The 16,817-nt window shown below is 39.7% G+C and overlaps 1 protein-coding gene across 4 annotated transcripts in view; it reads left to right on the top strand.

Moving 5' to 3' along the window:
• HOOK3 (hook microtubule tethering protein 3) overlaps positions 1 to 16,817 on the top strand; it is a 104,530-nt gene that overhangs the window by 17,718 nt on the left and 69,995 nt on the right. For all 4 annotated transcript variants that reach the window (XM_069776764.1, XM_069776765.1, XM_069776762.1 and 1 more), the window contains exon 3: positions 11,381 to 11,453. In XM_069776764.1, coding sequence (XP_069632865.1) covers positions 11,381 to 11,453 — 73 coding nt within the window. The remainder of the gene's footprint in view (positions 1 to 11,380; positions 11,454 to 16,817) is intronic.

Raw genomic sequence — 16,817 nt, 5'->3', positions numbered from 1 at the left:
CATGAGTCTTACTACTTCTCCTGATTTTTCTCCCCCATCCCACTGGGTTGTGGGGGAGTTAGTGAGCGGCTGCGTGGTGCTTAGTTGCTGGCTGGGGTTAAACCATGACAACTGCCTCTTGTCTGTTCACTGGACACCACTGAGAAGATTATGTGAGGGTATAAAGAAGGAGCCATCAGGTATTTATACACAGGATTGACAAGATCCCACTGAGCCTTCTCTTCTTGAGCCTAAACAGACACAGCTTTCTCAGTCTCACCTCATATGGCAGATGCTCCAGTCTGTTAATCATCTTAATTGCCCTTTGCTGAGCTCCCTTGTATGTCCAGGTCTCTCTTATACTGGGGAGCCCAGGACAGCACTTCAGATGCGGTCTCACCAGAGCTGAGTAGTACCTCCCTTGACCTCCTGGCAATACTCTTCCCTATGCAGCCCAGGATGTGGTTGGCCTTCTTGGCTACAAGGACACATTGCTGGAATGTGTTCAGGTTAGTTTCTACCAAGCTTCTTCTCTGCAAAGCTGCTTTCTGAGCAATTGACCCCCAGAATATATCGGTGGATGGGGTTTGCACTTACCTTTGCTGAAATGCATAAGGTTCCTGTCAGACCAGTTCTCCAGCCTGTCGAGGTCCTTTCAAATGGCAGCACAACTATCAGGTGTCAAACACTCCTTCCAGTTTTGTATTATCTGAAAACTTATGCTCTGTTCCGTCATCTAGGTCACTCTTAAAGATGTTTAATAGTATTGACCCCTTGGGTATACTGCTAGTGGACTGGCCTCCAGCTGGACTTCATGCTGCTACTCGTAACCCTTTGAGCCTGGCAGTTCAGCCATTTTTCAACCCACCTCACTGTCCACTTACCCAGGCCATGTTTCATCAGTTTGTCTGTGATGATATCCTGATCAGGCAGTCTGTAGTGGGCACCTATAACGATGCCACCTATGTTGGTTTGCCTGGTCATCCTGATCCATAATCTCTCAGCTGGCTTATCATCCATCCCAAGACAGCTTGTGCGTTCCTGGTGCTTTTTCACATAAAGGGCACCTCCCTCTCTCATGGTTTAAGCCCAGCCAGCAACAAAGCACCACGAGGCTGCTTCCTCACTCCTCCCTCTCAGTAAGATGGGGAGGAGAAAATATGATGCAAGGCTTGTGGGTCAACACAAGGACAGGGAAGGAATCACTCACCAGTTACGGTCATGGGTGAAAACCAGACTTGACTTGGGGGGAAAAAACAAAATCAATTTTTGTTACCAATCAAATCAGAGCAGGATAACAAGAAGTAAAACCAACTCTTAAAACACCTTCCCCCTACCCCTCCCTCCTTCCCAGCTCAACTCCACTCTCGATTTTCTCTACCTCCTCCACACCTCAGCAGTGCAGGGGGATGGGGAATGGGAGTTGTGGTCAGTTTGTCACACATTGTCCCTGCTGCTCCTTCCTCTTCAGGGGAAGGACTCCTTACTGTTCCCCTGCTCCAGCATGGGATCCCTCCCATGGGAGACGGTCCTCCATGAATTTCTCTGACTTGAGTCCTTCCCAGGGGCTGCATTTCTTCACAAACTGCTCCAGCGTGGGTCCCTTCCACAGGCTGCAGTCCTTCAGGCAGAGGCTGCTCCAGCGTGGGCTTTCCCATGGAGTCATGGCCATCTTTGGGGTCATCGACCTGCTCCAGTGTGGGGTCCTCCATGGGCTGCAGGGGAATCGCCTCCTCTGGCACACCTCCTCCCCCTCCTTCTTCACTGACCTTGGTGTCTACGTTTGTGTTTCTCTCACATCCCACTCCTCTCTACTGCAGGTTTTCCCCTTAAATATGTTATCGCAGAGGTGCTACCACTGTTGCTGATGGGCTCAGCCTTGGCCAGAGGTGGGTCTGACTTGGAGCCGGGGGAGCTTCTAGCAGCTTCTCACAGGAGCCACCCCTGCAGCCCCTCCTCCATGACCAAAACCCCACCACACAAACCCAGTATATTCTGTTACTGCCTTCCCAGCTTGTTCTCCTAAAGAGCCTGTATTCATTCATGGCAGCAACTTTGTCACGTGAGCCATCCTACCATGTCTTCATCATCCCAGTGAGACTGTGGCCTTGTAACTACACACAGAGCTGTGTTTCCTCCTGTTTGTTCTCCATGCTGTGTGTGCATTAGGGGAGAGGCACTTCATATGTGCAGCCAGTCTTGCTGATTCCCAAGAATGACAGCTTTCCCTGTAGTGTTTTTCTGTAGGCCTTTCCTTATTTATGTGCATATGCTTGGGGTGACTGCACTCCAGCCCTCTTTTGTTAACTATGAGGTGATATCTCTTGTTCACGTTGTCCCACATCCTTTGCTTGCCAACAGAGTCTGCTACTTTGTCATTTGATGTTTGGTTGTATTTTCCCTTCTCTATTGTTCCTTGTTTAAAACTGTTCTTACCAGGGTGGCCAGCCTGTTGGTGAAGATGCTTCTGCCCACCATAGTCAGGTGGATCCCATCTCTTCCAAGCAGTCCTTGATTCTCAAAGAGGGTTCTATGCTCATAGAAACCAAAACCCTGCTGCCAACACCACTTCACAGCTGGTTGTTGATCTGCAGGATCTGTCTGCTCCTCAAGCCCTTCCTGCGAACTGGCATGATTGGGGAGAAGACTACTTGGGCCTTGACCTATATAGCTTCCCGAGCCACATGATCACTTGGTACTTTTCAGGTCTCCCTAGCTGTATAGCTGATGCCCAGGTGGAAGAGCAGAAGGAGTAATAGTCTGAGGGCTGGACAAGCTTTGGCAGTTTTTTAACAATGCCACGAATTCAAACCTCTAGTAAGCAGCAGCCCTTCTTAGGTGACGAGTCAGTCAGAAGATGAGGGCCCTCCATCCCTTGCTAACGCTTGCCACTTCCCTCTTGTGCTGCTGCATGGCTCAGGTTTACTGAACACAAATGATTCATTTGACAGAGCTCCTAGCCCCTTAACTGCTGTGAGGGCACTGAATCTGTTCTGTAGTTGCAAATCCTCAGGTGGAGCAGGAGCCTTCCTCCTAGTGAAAGAAGGAGCTGCCCATTCACAGGAAGAAAAAAGGGGGAAGGAGGAGGTCTCAATGTAGTCAAATATTTCAAGGGAACACTTTTTAGCATGTGAAAAGGTAAGATCTGGAGCATAGAATCCTAAAGGCTTGAAGTAGCGAACAGTCTTTCTTACATGAAACTTCAAAGAAAATGTAAATGCTGCAAAGTTTCTTTCTGCACTTAATTTCTCCTTCTTCGAGGAAGATGAGGCATCACTTAAAAGAATTATCCCATCTTTACATATTTTTGCATCAAACAAAACTAATTTCAAGTAACGTCAGCAGTCCTCTTGCTTCAGAGTAATTGAAGCAGTCTTTCTACTTTTTAATGTATTTTGCTGGTACACAAAAGATGACACAACACCCCCTACAATAGAAATGGATTTTCCAATCCAGCATTTAAATCAGCTCACTTGTAAGAGCAAGTTTTCTGAAGTCTGAACATCAAGTTTACAAGTCTGAAGGTAAATACAATATAAATTGGATACTGTTCCTATTTTTTTTAGGATTGGAAAGATACTGTCCTTTTTTGCCCCCTGGAGTATAAAAACATGGTGACCATATAAATGGTGTGTTCAGTAAACTTTATAGTAAGTCAGGATTTCAGTGTAATCATCTGTTAATCTGTTTTCAGAGCATTTAGAAAAAATGTAATAGTGACATATTTAATATGGGTATTTATGTCTTGAACTTCTGTAGTTCTTCTGTAGGCTACAGGTTCCACTTGACTTAATGATGGGCCAGCAGTTGATAACTGTATATATTCTTCATTGACTAGTTCAAAGACTAATCAGAATTTGTATCTAAGACATAATATACCTTAATACAAACCAAAATGAAACTTCATTGTCAAAGGCCCCTCAATAACCTTAATGACTATTTTAGCCTGGTACTACCATCACTTGAAATACTGTCTTTCTCCCTGCCTTGGTATTAAGAAAGGAAAGCTGTTCTGAGATACTGTTTTCAGCTGATGAACTGATGTCTTAAAAAGAGATGTACAACACAAATACTACATTTCTGTAGCATGATTTTAAAATATTTCCTGTAACAATTGCCATGCTGATACTGAATGCGGGAATTCTTTAGTTTACCCAGTTATATGTGAAGATCAGCTAAGCAATTTAAAGTTCTTTCTCTATGCGCTAGGTAGTACTTTGAACCTGACAAAATTAGTATTTGGATGTCTTACTTATAGCTGTGCTTTAGATTTACCATTTTGCATACCTGTACAATGAATACATTGATTCACATGCAGAGATTTAGCAATAGTATTACTAAATCTTGAACGCATTCCTATTGAGATAAGCTTTGAAGTGCAGCAGCAAGCTGATCTTGGATTGTAAAACAGGAATGGTAACATATGAACAATTTTTGAGGGAAAATATTATTGATCCTTTTTTTTGTAGTAACAGAAGATGGCTCCAATTGATTTTTGAAGTGGATACCAAGGGTTGCAGAATAGCCAAACATTGTCTGTTTCCCTGGATACTAGAGATGGGAACATAGGCCAAATACAGGGATCATCAGCATTTGTATAGCTGACTAGAAAACTGATCAGGAGCATGTTGACAAAGCCATTTTGAGTATTCTTTCTTGAAAACAAAACCAAATTTGACACTTGTAGTGAAATGCTCCTTTTGTTCCTTCAAACAGATAGCACAGGAAGAATACTTAGTCAGGAATCAGGGAATGTTTAACAATGTGAAGCAAGTCTAGAGCATGCTTTTCCAGTGTACCCTTCTTTTTGTATTAGCAGCACTGGCTCCCTCTCTGTGCCAAGAAAGATACCATGAAGAAGAAAATTTTTGCAGGTATAGAAATGTGTAAGAGCAAGACAGCTGGGTGCTTAAGGTTATTCTGAAAAGTCATGCAGTCACATTAAATAGCAGAGAGCAAGCACAACCTGAAAGCACCAGGTCACTGCAAACAGATGTTGTTTACAATGAAAACTTGAACAGTTGTTGATTTGGCATGAAAACCTCTCAAAAAGTTAATCTTCAAAGGACAAATTTATTGTCTTGACTGGAGACACAAAGCTTAAATGCTCTTACTCTTATTCCATTGAGAAGGCTAAACTACTATTTCTGTAATGCATGTGCCTTTAAATTTGGGTGTCTTTCACTATAGCTGCCTCCTGCTTAGGATTCCTTGTCAATGTGTGTTCTTTGAGGCTAATAGTACTAATAGGCTAATTACGTAAAGGTGGGAGGGGAGAATTCTGATGACTTTTGGGTGGATGAGGACTTTTACTACAGTTAATTAATGTTTAAAGAAATAGCTGAAAGAGCAGATTAATATATCCAGTGAGATTTAAAAAAAGAGTTTTCTGTGAATGAAGAAAATGCAGTCAGTGAAGAACTCTAAGTGAGGTAGAGCATTGGTGAAAAATGAAAGATGTTGGGGTGATCCAGTGATCTGGATGTATTTCCACAGAAGAGTAAGGATAGCATTTCTTCTTGAAAACTTTAAAGTAAGTCTGAACTCTCTATTCTTTCTATTTTTTTAACCTCGACATTCATAGAAGGAGTCCATTGGTACTTATGAGGGAAGGAGGTAATGGAAACAAGACGGAATTAAGACTGTAGTTTATGAAGAGGAACCATTTCAAAGAGAACCCTAGTTCAGGGAATTAGTTGCTTTAGATATACAGAAAGTTTGCACACCAGAACAGTAGGATTGTTGTTAGTAAAAGAAAAAAGGAAGAATAATCCTTACTCATCAGCTGACAAAAACCAGTTGTGCTTTGTGTCAGGTGTTCAGAAGGGGCCAGCAGCTCCTTCTATAGTTCTCAATTTTTTGTACATTGTTCTCAATATTTTTTGCACTCAAGGTAGCAGCCCATTTGTAAGTAAGGGCCGTTCATCAGAAGTTACAACTCATGTAGCAGAATTTTCTGTAATAAACTTGCTGGAAGGGGCTGTGAGAAGAAAAGCATACAGAGGGAATTACTGACACCTTCAAAAGCTTTTCACTGATGTAGTGTGATACAAAATGGCAGAAACGTGTGCTATGTAACCAAGCATAAGCATTTTGCTTACAGATTCAGTTGTTAACAAACATGTCGGTAAATCCCTGAACAACACTTCGTTTCTTTTTATCATAAAACCTTTGTCTTCGAATTTCAGGTTAAAGTACCATTGAATGGAATTCTCCCATGCTAACTGTATTATCTCAGAGGAAGAAATTCAGCCTATGCTTTAGCTTACCTTTTTTGTATTATTCTGTAAGATTCACTGTTTATTTGTGTTCAGATGTGAAGGTTACTGGTCCTTCTGACTAGAATTGGTATGAAATACAGTAAGATAAGATGCCTGCACACAATCAATGTTGATGATTATTTGACAGAGTGCTATACTCCAGGAGTAAAGAATGGAAGCAAAATAAAATGTTTGAACTGTCTATAAGTAGACTGTCTACCTAAAATCATGTAGCTTACGCTGTTTAGAGCAGATAGAAGTGCCATAGCTTGCTTCTGAATTGCATCCTCTTTTTCTTGTTTTTTTCTAGGCTTCACTGATGTTACCTATGTTTTCACTGTCCTTTGGTATCCCTAGAACAGCATAATTCCCCATTTTATACTGCAGTTTTAAATTTTCCTTTTATCCTACTCTGGAGACTGTTTAGTACCCAGTGTCCTTCCTGTTTTAATTCTTTCTTTGTCCATCATACTGGCCTTGGTAAATGTAAGAGATGGTATACATTTTCATTTGTCATCTGTGCAATGTGCCCCACTTAATGAATTATTCATTTGTTATATTATACATTGCAGCATGCTGTGTATGTTTTGACATATGCAGAACACAAAAGCCATGCTTTTGTATATCGCTGTGGGAGAGAAACGTTTATAAACAGTCATTTCTTAAAGCAGCTTATTGTACCACTGTTAAAATGAGTAATAATCATGAGTTATACTACATGCTCTGTGGGCTGGTTTTCTTCAGAAGAATATTTCTGTCTCTTGGCATCGATGATGTGGAGAGATGATCGCTTAAATAAAGGAAAATTTGCATACAAAATAAGATGGAGAAGGTATAAATGAGCATTTCTGAAAACAACATCACATGAAGTGATACAGCATTAACAGCATAAGTATTTTGTGCTCTGAAGAAAAGTCCCAGTTATCTGCAGTATTATTCAGATACTAGGCAGCAGTCAACTGATACACAAATACTTTTACAAACCTGGAAAGTTATCTAGTGCAAGAGGTTGTCCAAGTTTGGATCTAGGCTCAGGAACTTACTGAACTCAAAATGCTTGGTTCAAACAAGTCATCTCATGGTAATGATGATGCTCCAGTCAGTTTTCTGCAGCCCTTGTTTAGTGCAGTGCTTTTTCAAAATGAGCTGGTAGGTTTTGTAATCACAGCTGCTCAGTTCTTGACCACATGTTTTCGTATTTGTTTAGGTGATGCTTTTTCAAACACTGTAAGAAATGACAGCATCTTAATGACATGGACTAAGGGAGTTAAAGAACTCTGAACGTGATTGAGTCGTGATTCCCAAAGATTCGGCATAGGGGGACTTGTTTGCAGCAAGGACTGTGAATGACCTAATGTCTGGAAGGCCCTTTTAAAAAGTATTTGTAGAAATTCTGATGGAAATTTTTTTTACTTCAGATTTGATTTCTGTTAGTTTGATAGAGAAAGCATTGCTGTTAGTATTCGTTCTGAACCTTAATTGGACTTTCGAGGGCAGAAATGAAATTATGACGGCACCCTAAGAATGATTCTGAGGTGATTTAGAGATGAAGAAAGTATGGTCGTTCTAGATTTGCTTGGTGTTGATACCCAACCTGTTGCTTTTCTGCTTGTTGTATTCCTGGCAGAGTGTTTCTGCAATATGTTACTAATTATTGCAAAGTCTGCATGAAGGTGCTGTAAAGAGAATTGATGGTACTGTTCTGACCACTGTTACGTGTTGATGGTTTAGAGCGGATTGTTTATCACCTGCTGGACCCTTTGGTACTTCCATGAGGTTTGTATACTTAAAAAGAAAAAAACAAATGGGATCTGTGGGAGAGGACTACCACACTGAGTTTAGATTTAATTCTCAGGGGTCTTCCTTATGTATGTCTGATGACGTATATAAAGGAGTAGGTAGCCCAAGACTTCCATCAAGACACTGAAGGCCAGATGCATGTGTTATTTTTATTGCAGTAGTAGCTGAGAAAAGCCACCTAGTTGCTATTGAAGTACAGGCTTCTGGAGTGGAATGAGTTGGAGCTGACCCTGAGATCTTGTTACTCTTCCTCAGCTGATGCCCTTATTGTTGAAAATCAGGGATGCAATATTAGCCATCCAGTCAGTCCAAATATAATTCTGCTTGTGGGCAGTGGTTTATGCTTACCCATGTTGCTTCTTAGTGTCATTATTTACAATGAAAATTTTAAGTCAGGAATTGGTATATTCGTGGCACTGCAGCCTTGAAGCAGCTGAAGATGTTAGTGATCCTTAAAATGGCAAGATACAGTCCTTACTTAAGAAAGTCCCATTGGTCTTTGTTGCTGGTGAAGCACAGGTAATTAGGCATACCTGCTTTCTCACTCAGCTGCGTAAACACTTCGCAGTTGTGAGTCTATTGTAAGCAAGGCTCATTTGGCTGTTGGCAATTCCCAGAAGACCCATGTGAAAGATACTAGTGTGCTTTTTTGAACTCCACACCTCAAATGGAATCAAGTGGGGCTACATGGGGCTTGTACTCTCATTTTTTTTTCAGTACTGTCCAGATGATTTTGTTGTGGTTGAGTGCAAGTTATGCAAATTAAGACTTTTTGCAAGGAGAACCATTTGTTTCATGTAAAAACTGAATGTGAGCCTTCATCTCTAGTAGATCTTGCATGTATTTGAATCAATTTTGTTCTTGCGTTTACCTGTCTTCTGAGGGCAGAGAGGCCATTTGAAAGCTATTTGAAAACATCTATTTCAAAACCAGATGAAACTCTGGATAAGACATTGCTTTTTCTGTTTCATAATTTAAGATTCTGTCATCTGTGCTAGAACTGCACTGTTGTTGAATGGGAGTAATTTGGAGTCATCAACTTAACTAGTAATTAAAGCTGTTCTTCCAGCTATATGTTTGCGGATGCCATGTCAGAGGAAAGGAAATATGCCATAATCTTCACTACAGAATGTGTAAAAATAGCAATTGGAATGTGTCAGTAGAGAAACATTGCTGCTTGTGATCTCTCTCCATTGCCGTGTATTGTATCACAGGCTGTTTGCGGACCTTGATGTGTTGTGAAGACATTATGGGAAAGATACAGTACGGGAGATACTGTGCATCAGGTACAAAGCGTGGCTACACAGTCTGTGCCCTGTACTGATGTAGTTGCTGGTTTACAGCACATATGATACAGATGTCATTGGAATTTCCAGACACATTCATAGTTTCCTTGAGCTTTTGCCAAAAGATTTCATGGCATCTTGCCCTTAAAAAAGAGCTCAGTCCAGACCCCTTCTATCTGTAGAGGATACAGCAGTAAATCTAGTAGTACTTGATGGGAAATGCAGCAGTGTAAGTCCAGAAATTGGAATACCTCACATGAAACTAACTCTGGCCTACCACACTAACTCTTAAGAGCCTTATGCCTACAAAAAAAAAAAAAGTTATTTGGTTTTGTTGTTTTTTTTCCCCTGACTATATTAACTTTATATGTTGGATGAAATATGAGCCTTTCCTTATATTATGTTGATCTACTTCTTTAAAAGTAGTTATTTGTAGTGCATTCTCTTTCCTTAGTTCTGATAATAGCCTTTTCATAATTCTGTATGATATAAGGAAAATTTTACTTAAGTGAACAGTAGAAAATGTTAGCCTTTTAGATGATCTTGGAACTTGGGGCAAGAGAGTCTTGGGAGTTGTCTTGAAGAAGCAACTTATGGAATGGGTTTGTGAGAAAAAGGAAGACAATCATAGAATGGTTTGGGTTAGAAGAGACCTTAAAGATCATCTAGTTCCAGCCCCCCTGCCATGGTCAGGGACATCTTCCACTCAAATCCCCATCCAGCCTGGCCTTGAACACTTCCAGGGATGGGGCATCTACCACCTCTCTGGGCAACCTGTTCCAGTGTTTCACTACCCTCATAGTCAAGAACTTCTTCTGTACATCTAATCTAAATCTACCCTCTTTCAGTTTAAAGAAAGATTACTCCTTGTCCTATCATTACATTACTCCTTGTCCTATCATTACATTACTCCTTGTCCTATCATTACATTACTCCTTGTCCTATCATTACATTACTCCTTGTCCTATCATTACATGCCCTTGTAAAAAGTCCCTCCCCATCTTTCCTGCAGGCCCCCTTTAAGAACTGGAAGGCCGCTATAAGGTCTCCCTGGAGCCTTCTCTTCTCCAGGCTGAAAAACCCCAACTCTCTCAGCCTGTCTTCATAGGAGAGGTGCTCCAGCCTTCTGATCATTTTTGTGGCCCTCCTCTAGACCCGCTGCAGTAGATCCATGTCCTTCTTATGTTGGGGGCCCCACAGCCGGATGCGGTACTCCAGGTGGGGTCTCATGGTAGCAGAGTTGAGGAGCAGAATCACTTCCCCTGACCTGCTGGTCACACTTCTTTTGATGCAGCCCCAGGATATGGCTGACTTTCTGGACTGCAAACACAAAAGAGACTGAAGGAATTTATAGAAATAGAAGTATACTCTACAAGCAGTAGGTGTTCTGTTCTTTAACTTGATTGCCTTGTCAAAAGTGCAGAAGATAGAAAAACTTTAAGGAAAGGTATTCACAAAAAGCTTTGTCTAGGGTTACCACGAAAAGAGATTTGCAAAAACCGGTAGTTTTTGGTAGATGAAATAATAGTGCAGTGTGTTCTCAGTAGTAAATACTTAACTTCAGTGATACTTTTAAACTCTTCTCACTGTATAAAGACAACGTATGTATTGTTCAGTCCCAGGCTTCCCATTTAGAATTCGGATAGCTGTAAGCAGTGTATAGCAGTAGGGATACATAATATGTGGAAAAGTAATATTTTTTGTAACACTTTCAAGTAATGCAAGCAAATATTGCTCTAGGACCAGTTGATAATTAGAGGAAGAAGAATTTAGAGAGGGAAAAACTGGCAAAATGCATTCCAAGTACAGCAGCTTCCTCAAAAGTATTAGCTACCCATGGCACACAAATGAAGCTGTGCTGTCAACAGGGTGTAAGGCCTTAGAAAAGTGAGTAGTAACAGGATTCTGAACTACTATATACAGGCCATGTGTGGGGTACTGAGGTAGTCATTTAAATAACCTTAGCCTGAGATAGATAGGGCCTTTATCACTAAGGTATCCTCACAGTTTCTATAACTTGTTTTTAATGAACACTCTATGTTTTTTGTGTTTCAGAGATCCAGCTTACTTTCATGAAAATTGGCTGAACAGGATCAAAACAGAAGTAGGAGATAATTGGAGGCTAAAGGTATTTGACTTACTTTGCTTGTCTGCAAATCTGTATTTCAGTTCTTAATACAATATTTTATCTAAACATTAGCATATTTCTAGATTAAGACCTTGCTTTATAGTACAGCATTTTGAATTTTGGACCATTCTAATTACACTTATTTGTTTTTTTATGTTAGTCTTGCACAGTTTAGCAAAGAAAAGACATTTTGACTTTGTAATTAGGTTTTAATAATTTAAAAGGAAAATATTAAAATAACTTTTTTGTATCAATTACCTCTGTTTTTCAAATGTTGAATGAAAGATTTTTTAAAATGCAAAGTGTGAAAGTAGCATAAAAAAAAAGACCTCTGAGAAGCAGCTCCATAAAAAGAACAGAATAATAAAAATGGCAAATTGTTGTTTCCTTTTCCTTTGTCAGCTCTGCACAGCTACTGAGTTTTAGGACAGGAAGCTGTATTTTTTTCTGTGTTGCTTGTACTTGGCATGTTTTTTTAACCATGGTCTGTTTGCTTGGTCATTTGTGTCACTTTGTATTCTAGTACTTTCTTTCTCTGCAAACCTTAAGGCAATAGAATTTACAGTGCTATGGCTGAGGAACATTTTGGTTTATAAAACCTGAAGAACATAGTTTCACATGCAGATATTAGTGTAGTTTCTGAACAGTTTTGTTCAGAGAATGATATATGTACCTTTCTAAATTGCCATTTCCAGCCTGACTATTTGGGGAAACAAAATTTGTGAGTTTGTCTGTTGGTTCTCATTTCCATAAAAACATTTTGTTCCGGCCACCAAAATCCCTTCTGAGCTACAACTTGATTTCCAGTGAAATGCTCTACTACTTACAGGCTTATCAACATCACTGGCTGAACAGAAGGGACATACAGGTAAGCACCACCTGCGACAAGGATGGAGCATACTGCTGCTGTATATGTTTTGACTTGGCCAGCAGACCTGTTAGTGTGGTCTCTGCTCTCTGCCCAGCTGTGTGCAAGTCTGGGCTGCTTTAGAATACCAGGGCTGCCAGCAAAAATGTGGGTACATTGGTGAGGATATATTGACTGGCTGGTGAATAAAAGAAGTGATCCCTAGAAAAGCTTTGTTAGTTCTGCTGCTTGTAGAACAGTTAGTTTAAATGAACTTTTCAAAGCAGCATATGGAATTGCAACTGAACAGCTGGATACAAGGTTTCATTTTTCTCTAAAATACTTCTGTGGCTTTTTCTAAGGAATATTGAAGTCTTGGATATTAAATTTGGAGAACAACAAATTGAGAGCTGTTTGTTATAATAGCATTTCAGGTGATTGAAAGCAGAGCAGCAGCTTCTGTAACTCTCATATGGAGCTTGAGGAATAAATTTTTTTTGTCTCCCACCAATTTCGCAGATACTAAGGCTTAGCAGGTGTGAAGTTAAGAAAAAAAAAAAAGCTGAGCAATCTAGTAACTTCCTTATGTGACTGAGGTTGGAGAAACATCATGTCAAATTTCAGTTTCTTGCTGATGTCATTCCTTCTTGTTTTTCATATATCTATGTAAATAAGAACTAAAGATTGAGTATTTTTTTGTTTGAGAGATGTATACTCCAGCTTTTTGTATACATTTTTTATATACCACTTCCCTTTTTGTGAAGAATACTAGAAGGCACAAATGTGATATTTTAACTCTTATTTTGTAACCAGGAAAGTAATTCTATACTTTGCCAACTGTTCTTTATATGTGAGTAAACACTATTAGTAATCCAGTTGTTCAGATGTCGATCAGTCAATCCATCGTTTATAGTCTGGCTTGTAGGAACACTTTCAATCTGTGCACTTCTGTTTGTTTGTCACTAGATTTAAAATGTAGGCAACGTACTCTGCATGACTTGGATGATATAGATTTCCCTTCATATTTTAAGAAACACCATGAGAAATAGTTGGGTTATCTCAGAACCTTGCAAGTCATGATAATGAGCTGAATTATATTATTGTGGCTAAACATGGTCTCTCTTTGCCTCTGATATCATATGGTGTTAATAGTCTCTACTTGTACAAGCTCTCAGTATTGTGGACCATATAAAGGAGCCAGCCTAGTAGTGGAAGCAAGTTAAAAAAACCAAACCAAATGTAATATGCAGCTAGTTGTACTTTATGGAACAGTGATTAGGAGGCCCTGATAGATATTAGTGTAGGCCTGATACAGCCCTCCTAACCACTCCTGAAAGAGATAAACAAAATCATGCGATTGTTAACTTTGAATTGGACACTGTCCTATATGAGGAATAAACAAGAATATATCTCAGCTTCCCCCCCTCTCCCCCCTGCTTTTCTGATAACTGGAAGAATGCAATCTCATTAAAAATACTTCTCCTGTTTCTGTACCAGTTTAAAACAATGTGTAAATTCACAGGGATGTTGTTATAGTCTTGGTTTCAGGGCAGGTTGTCTGATTTGAGAGAATGAGCAATGCGCAGGATAGAAAAAGGGAACTGTTAGAATTCAGGGACTTGCAAAGTAGGAAGCATTGAGGAAGCATTCTGTGTATTATAGCTGACCAGATCTTTATCTACTATGTTTTAGTAGAGAAACATGTTGTTACTTCTTTGGGTTTAAAATTTCTGGGGCATAGCATACATTAGTGTACATAGCAGTTTATATTTTCCCTTGGGCAACAAAAAAACCTACTTCTCACTGCTGCCTTAACTGCAATTTTATGTTGTGGTTAAAAAAAAAAAAAACCAAAACAAAAAAAACCAGAAAGGCAAAGACATATCTCTTTCCTGATGTACAACTGAACACTTTAATATAGTCAGAGTTTAAACTGTGCACACACTAGTATTTCGTGCTGAAGAAGGCATTTTGAAGATAAAACAGCCTTTATTGAAAATGGGAAGCAGCATGGAAATTTAATTCTACTGGCAAAACTTGGCAGGAATGAAATTCTCTAATCAAGAAATAAGAATAGTTCAATGTCAACTCGTACAGGAATACCAGTAATAGAACAGAAGTTTAAACAGTTAGTGATGTGATACATGTAAAACTGACATCCTCCCCCCCACCCCCACCCCCCCACCCCCCCCGCCTTCCATTCAGTGTGGTCCTGCCTAGCTTGGGAAAGGAAGGAAATACATTGTTCAGCTTGATTTCTGACTTTTTCTGCTGGACTTTTCGCTTTGGCATTCAGACTACAGCATCAGTTTGAAGTACAATTTTATTGATGTTTATAGTAGCAATACTGCGTTCCATTACTGAATAGCACATTCAAACAATAGGAGCCACTAGACTTTCTGCAGCTCATACAGTTTGAATACCTTGTGTTTGATATAATATTGCAAAATGGAATAACAAATTAAATTAGAGCACAGACTACTTAGTGCTGTAATATAAGTAAACAAATGTGATTTTTGAGAATTAATTTTGACTCCCTGCAGTAGTACAGTTATGTTTGCTCTGAATTCTTCTACAGTACAAGCTGGGTTGACTGGTGGAGTAATGGAAGTTAGTTTTCAGTGTACAGTATCATCTTTCTGCTACTTTCTTGTTCCTTTGCAAGGGAAGGGAGCACTTATTCATGAGCAGCATTTTAGAAGTTTTTTTTTTCTGGTAAGGGTGGAAACCTGTCATGTGAATGCTTCTTGCTTGCACAAACCAGAGATTATAGGTGTATTGTAAGCCAGCATTCATTTCTGTCAAAAAGATAATTAGCAGCTGATATATTTGATTCTGTTTCACTATACCCTTAATTCCTAAGTCAACCACGTCTCCAGATAAAAGTTTAATGTGGGAATGCCTTCTGTGTTCCGAGCCATATTTAATGTTTTTTTTTCCTGTCATTTAACTCAAGGAAGTATCTGTATTTGTTCTTTTGGGGATTTCTTTTTGCAGAAGACAGGTTGGAGGGGGATAACCTCCAAAGCTAGTGGTATAGTGTCTGTCCAGGCTCCATTTATAATCAGTGAAGAGACAGGCTCCCACAGGTTGCAGTTTAGAGCAGAAACCTAATGTACGTAGTGGGAATGATGCATGCACACTCACTCTTCCTTCCCTCCTTCCCCCCTGCCCCTTTTAAGTGCAGCAGGGAAGAATATGTACCTTAATTAGATATCTGAAGCTGATTAAGAATTCTCTTAACACTTGCAAGTGTGCCCTAGCAACACCTCCAGAGGGTATAAGGTTCTTAATTATAACCTGTGTGAAGGAAAAGACACTTCAGGACTTGAAATGTACAAGGATAAGTCAATTTACACAGAGTCTTCAGCACAAACAAGATTTCAGTCATCCATGTGATATAAGTATAAATGGAAAATTGGGGACTAGCTGTCATAACATTAGAGAGAAAACAAGAAGTTAGATAACCCATACTCCCTTCTTGTTAGCAATCACAGGCTTAAGGGCATTTTTACTGTCCACTTCATCAGGCTTTCCTTTTATTGCTCAAGTATATTCATAAAGAGAGAAATCTAGACAGACTACACTTACAGAGCCTCAGTTTTGAACCAGTAAGTAAATGGTAATTAAATAAAAATAGAGATTTCATATGACACGTGAGGAAAAAGAAAATGGAGAAAAAACCTGCAAATATTGAGTCATATGGTGTTGCCAGATCATGTGTTGCCTTCAGTAACCCAGGGCACATCATCTCTGCTTTCATTCCAGTCAGTTTACGAAGTTAATGCTGTGTAATAAAGGTCAGTCTCATGCTGAACGGTGTGTGCCAATTATGTAGTACTATACTACAGCCAAGATGGCTGTAAACTGAGAGGGTAATGATCATTTAACATCAGGAACATCCACACAGCTGTGCTGTGGATATTAGTGAAATTTAGGTGTTCAAAGAATCAACGATAACATGCAAGTTGCTTTTGTGGATGCATTAGTTCAAAGTGGATGGCCTCTCCTTGGTGATATGAGTCTGGGGAAATAAAACAGGAAATGACAGATGGAAAAGAGATTGAAAATTAATAGAGATTAACTAGAAATAATAATCTATTGTGAGTTTCAACAGCTTTTGAAGTGGAATAAAGCATAGTTGTCACTATTCCCCCCCCCCCCCCCCCGTAAGTATCATGTCTTTTTCAACAGTGTCATGTCTTTTCCAACAGTGGTACAGGTGCAGAGCATGGATGTGAAAGGCATTGGGAGGGTAATGTACATCCTTTTTATGGAAAAGGAGGAAGTCAGGTTGCTAATGCAAGCAAATAAGCATCCCATTTGATCATGGGCTGTCTCCAGAGGATGATAGAGTGCTTCATAGTCAACGATTGATAGTGGAAATTCTATCTGGTGTGTTCTATCATTACATGATTTATAATGGTCTTTGTTAACTAGTTATACTTAGGTTTTCTCCATGCGCTTAAGAAAAAGAGAAAAAAAAATTCTGAACAACCATCACCTGCTTTGATTTA

The sequence above is a fragment of the Haliaeetus albicilla genome, chromosome Z (assembly GCF_947461875.1).
Source record: "Haliaeetus albicilla chromosome Z, bHalAlb1.1, whole genome shotgun sequence".
Classification (NCBI taxonomy): Eukaryota; Metazoa; Chordata; class Aves; order Accipitriformes; family Accipitridae; genus Haliaeetus; species Haliaeetus albicilla.
Note: the sequence above shows the minus strand (reverse complement) of the source record. Positions and strands in the feature narration are given on the sequence as shown.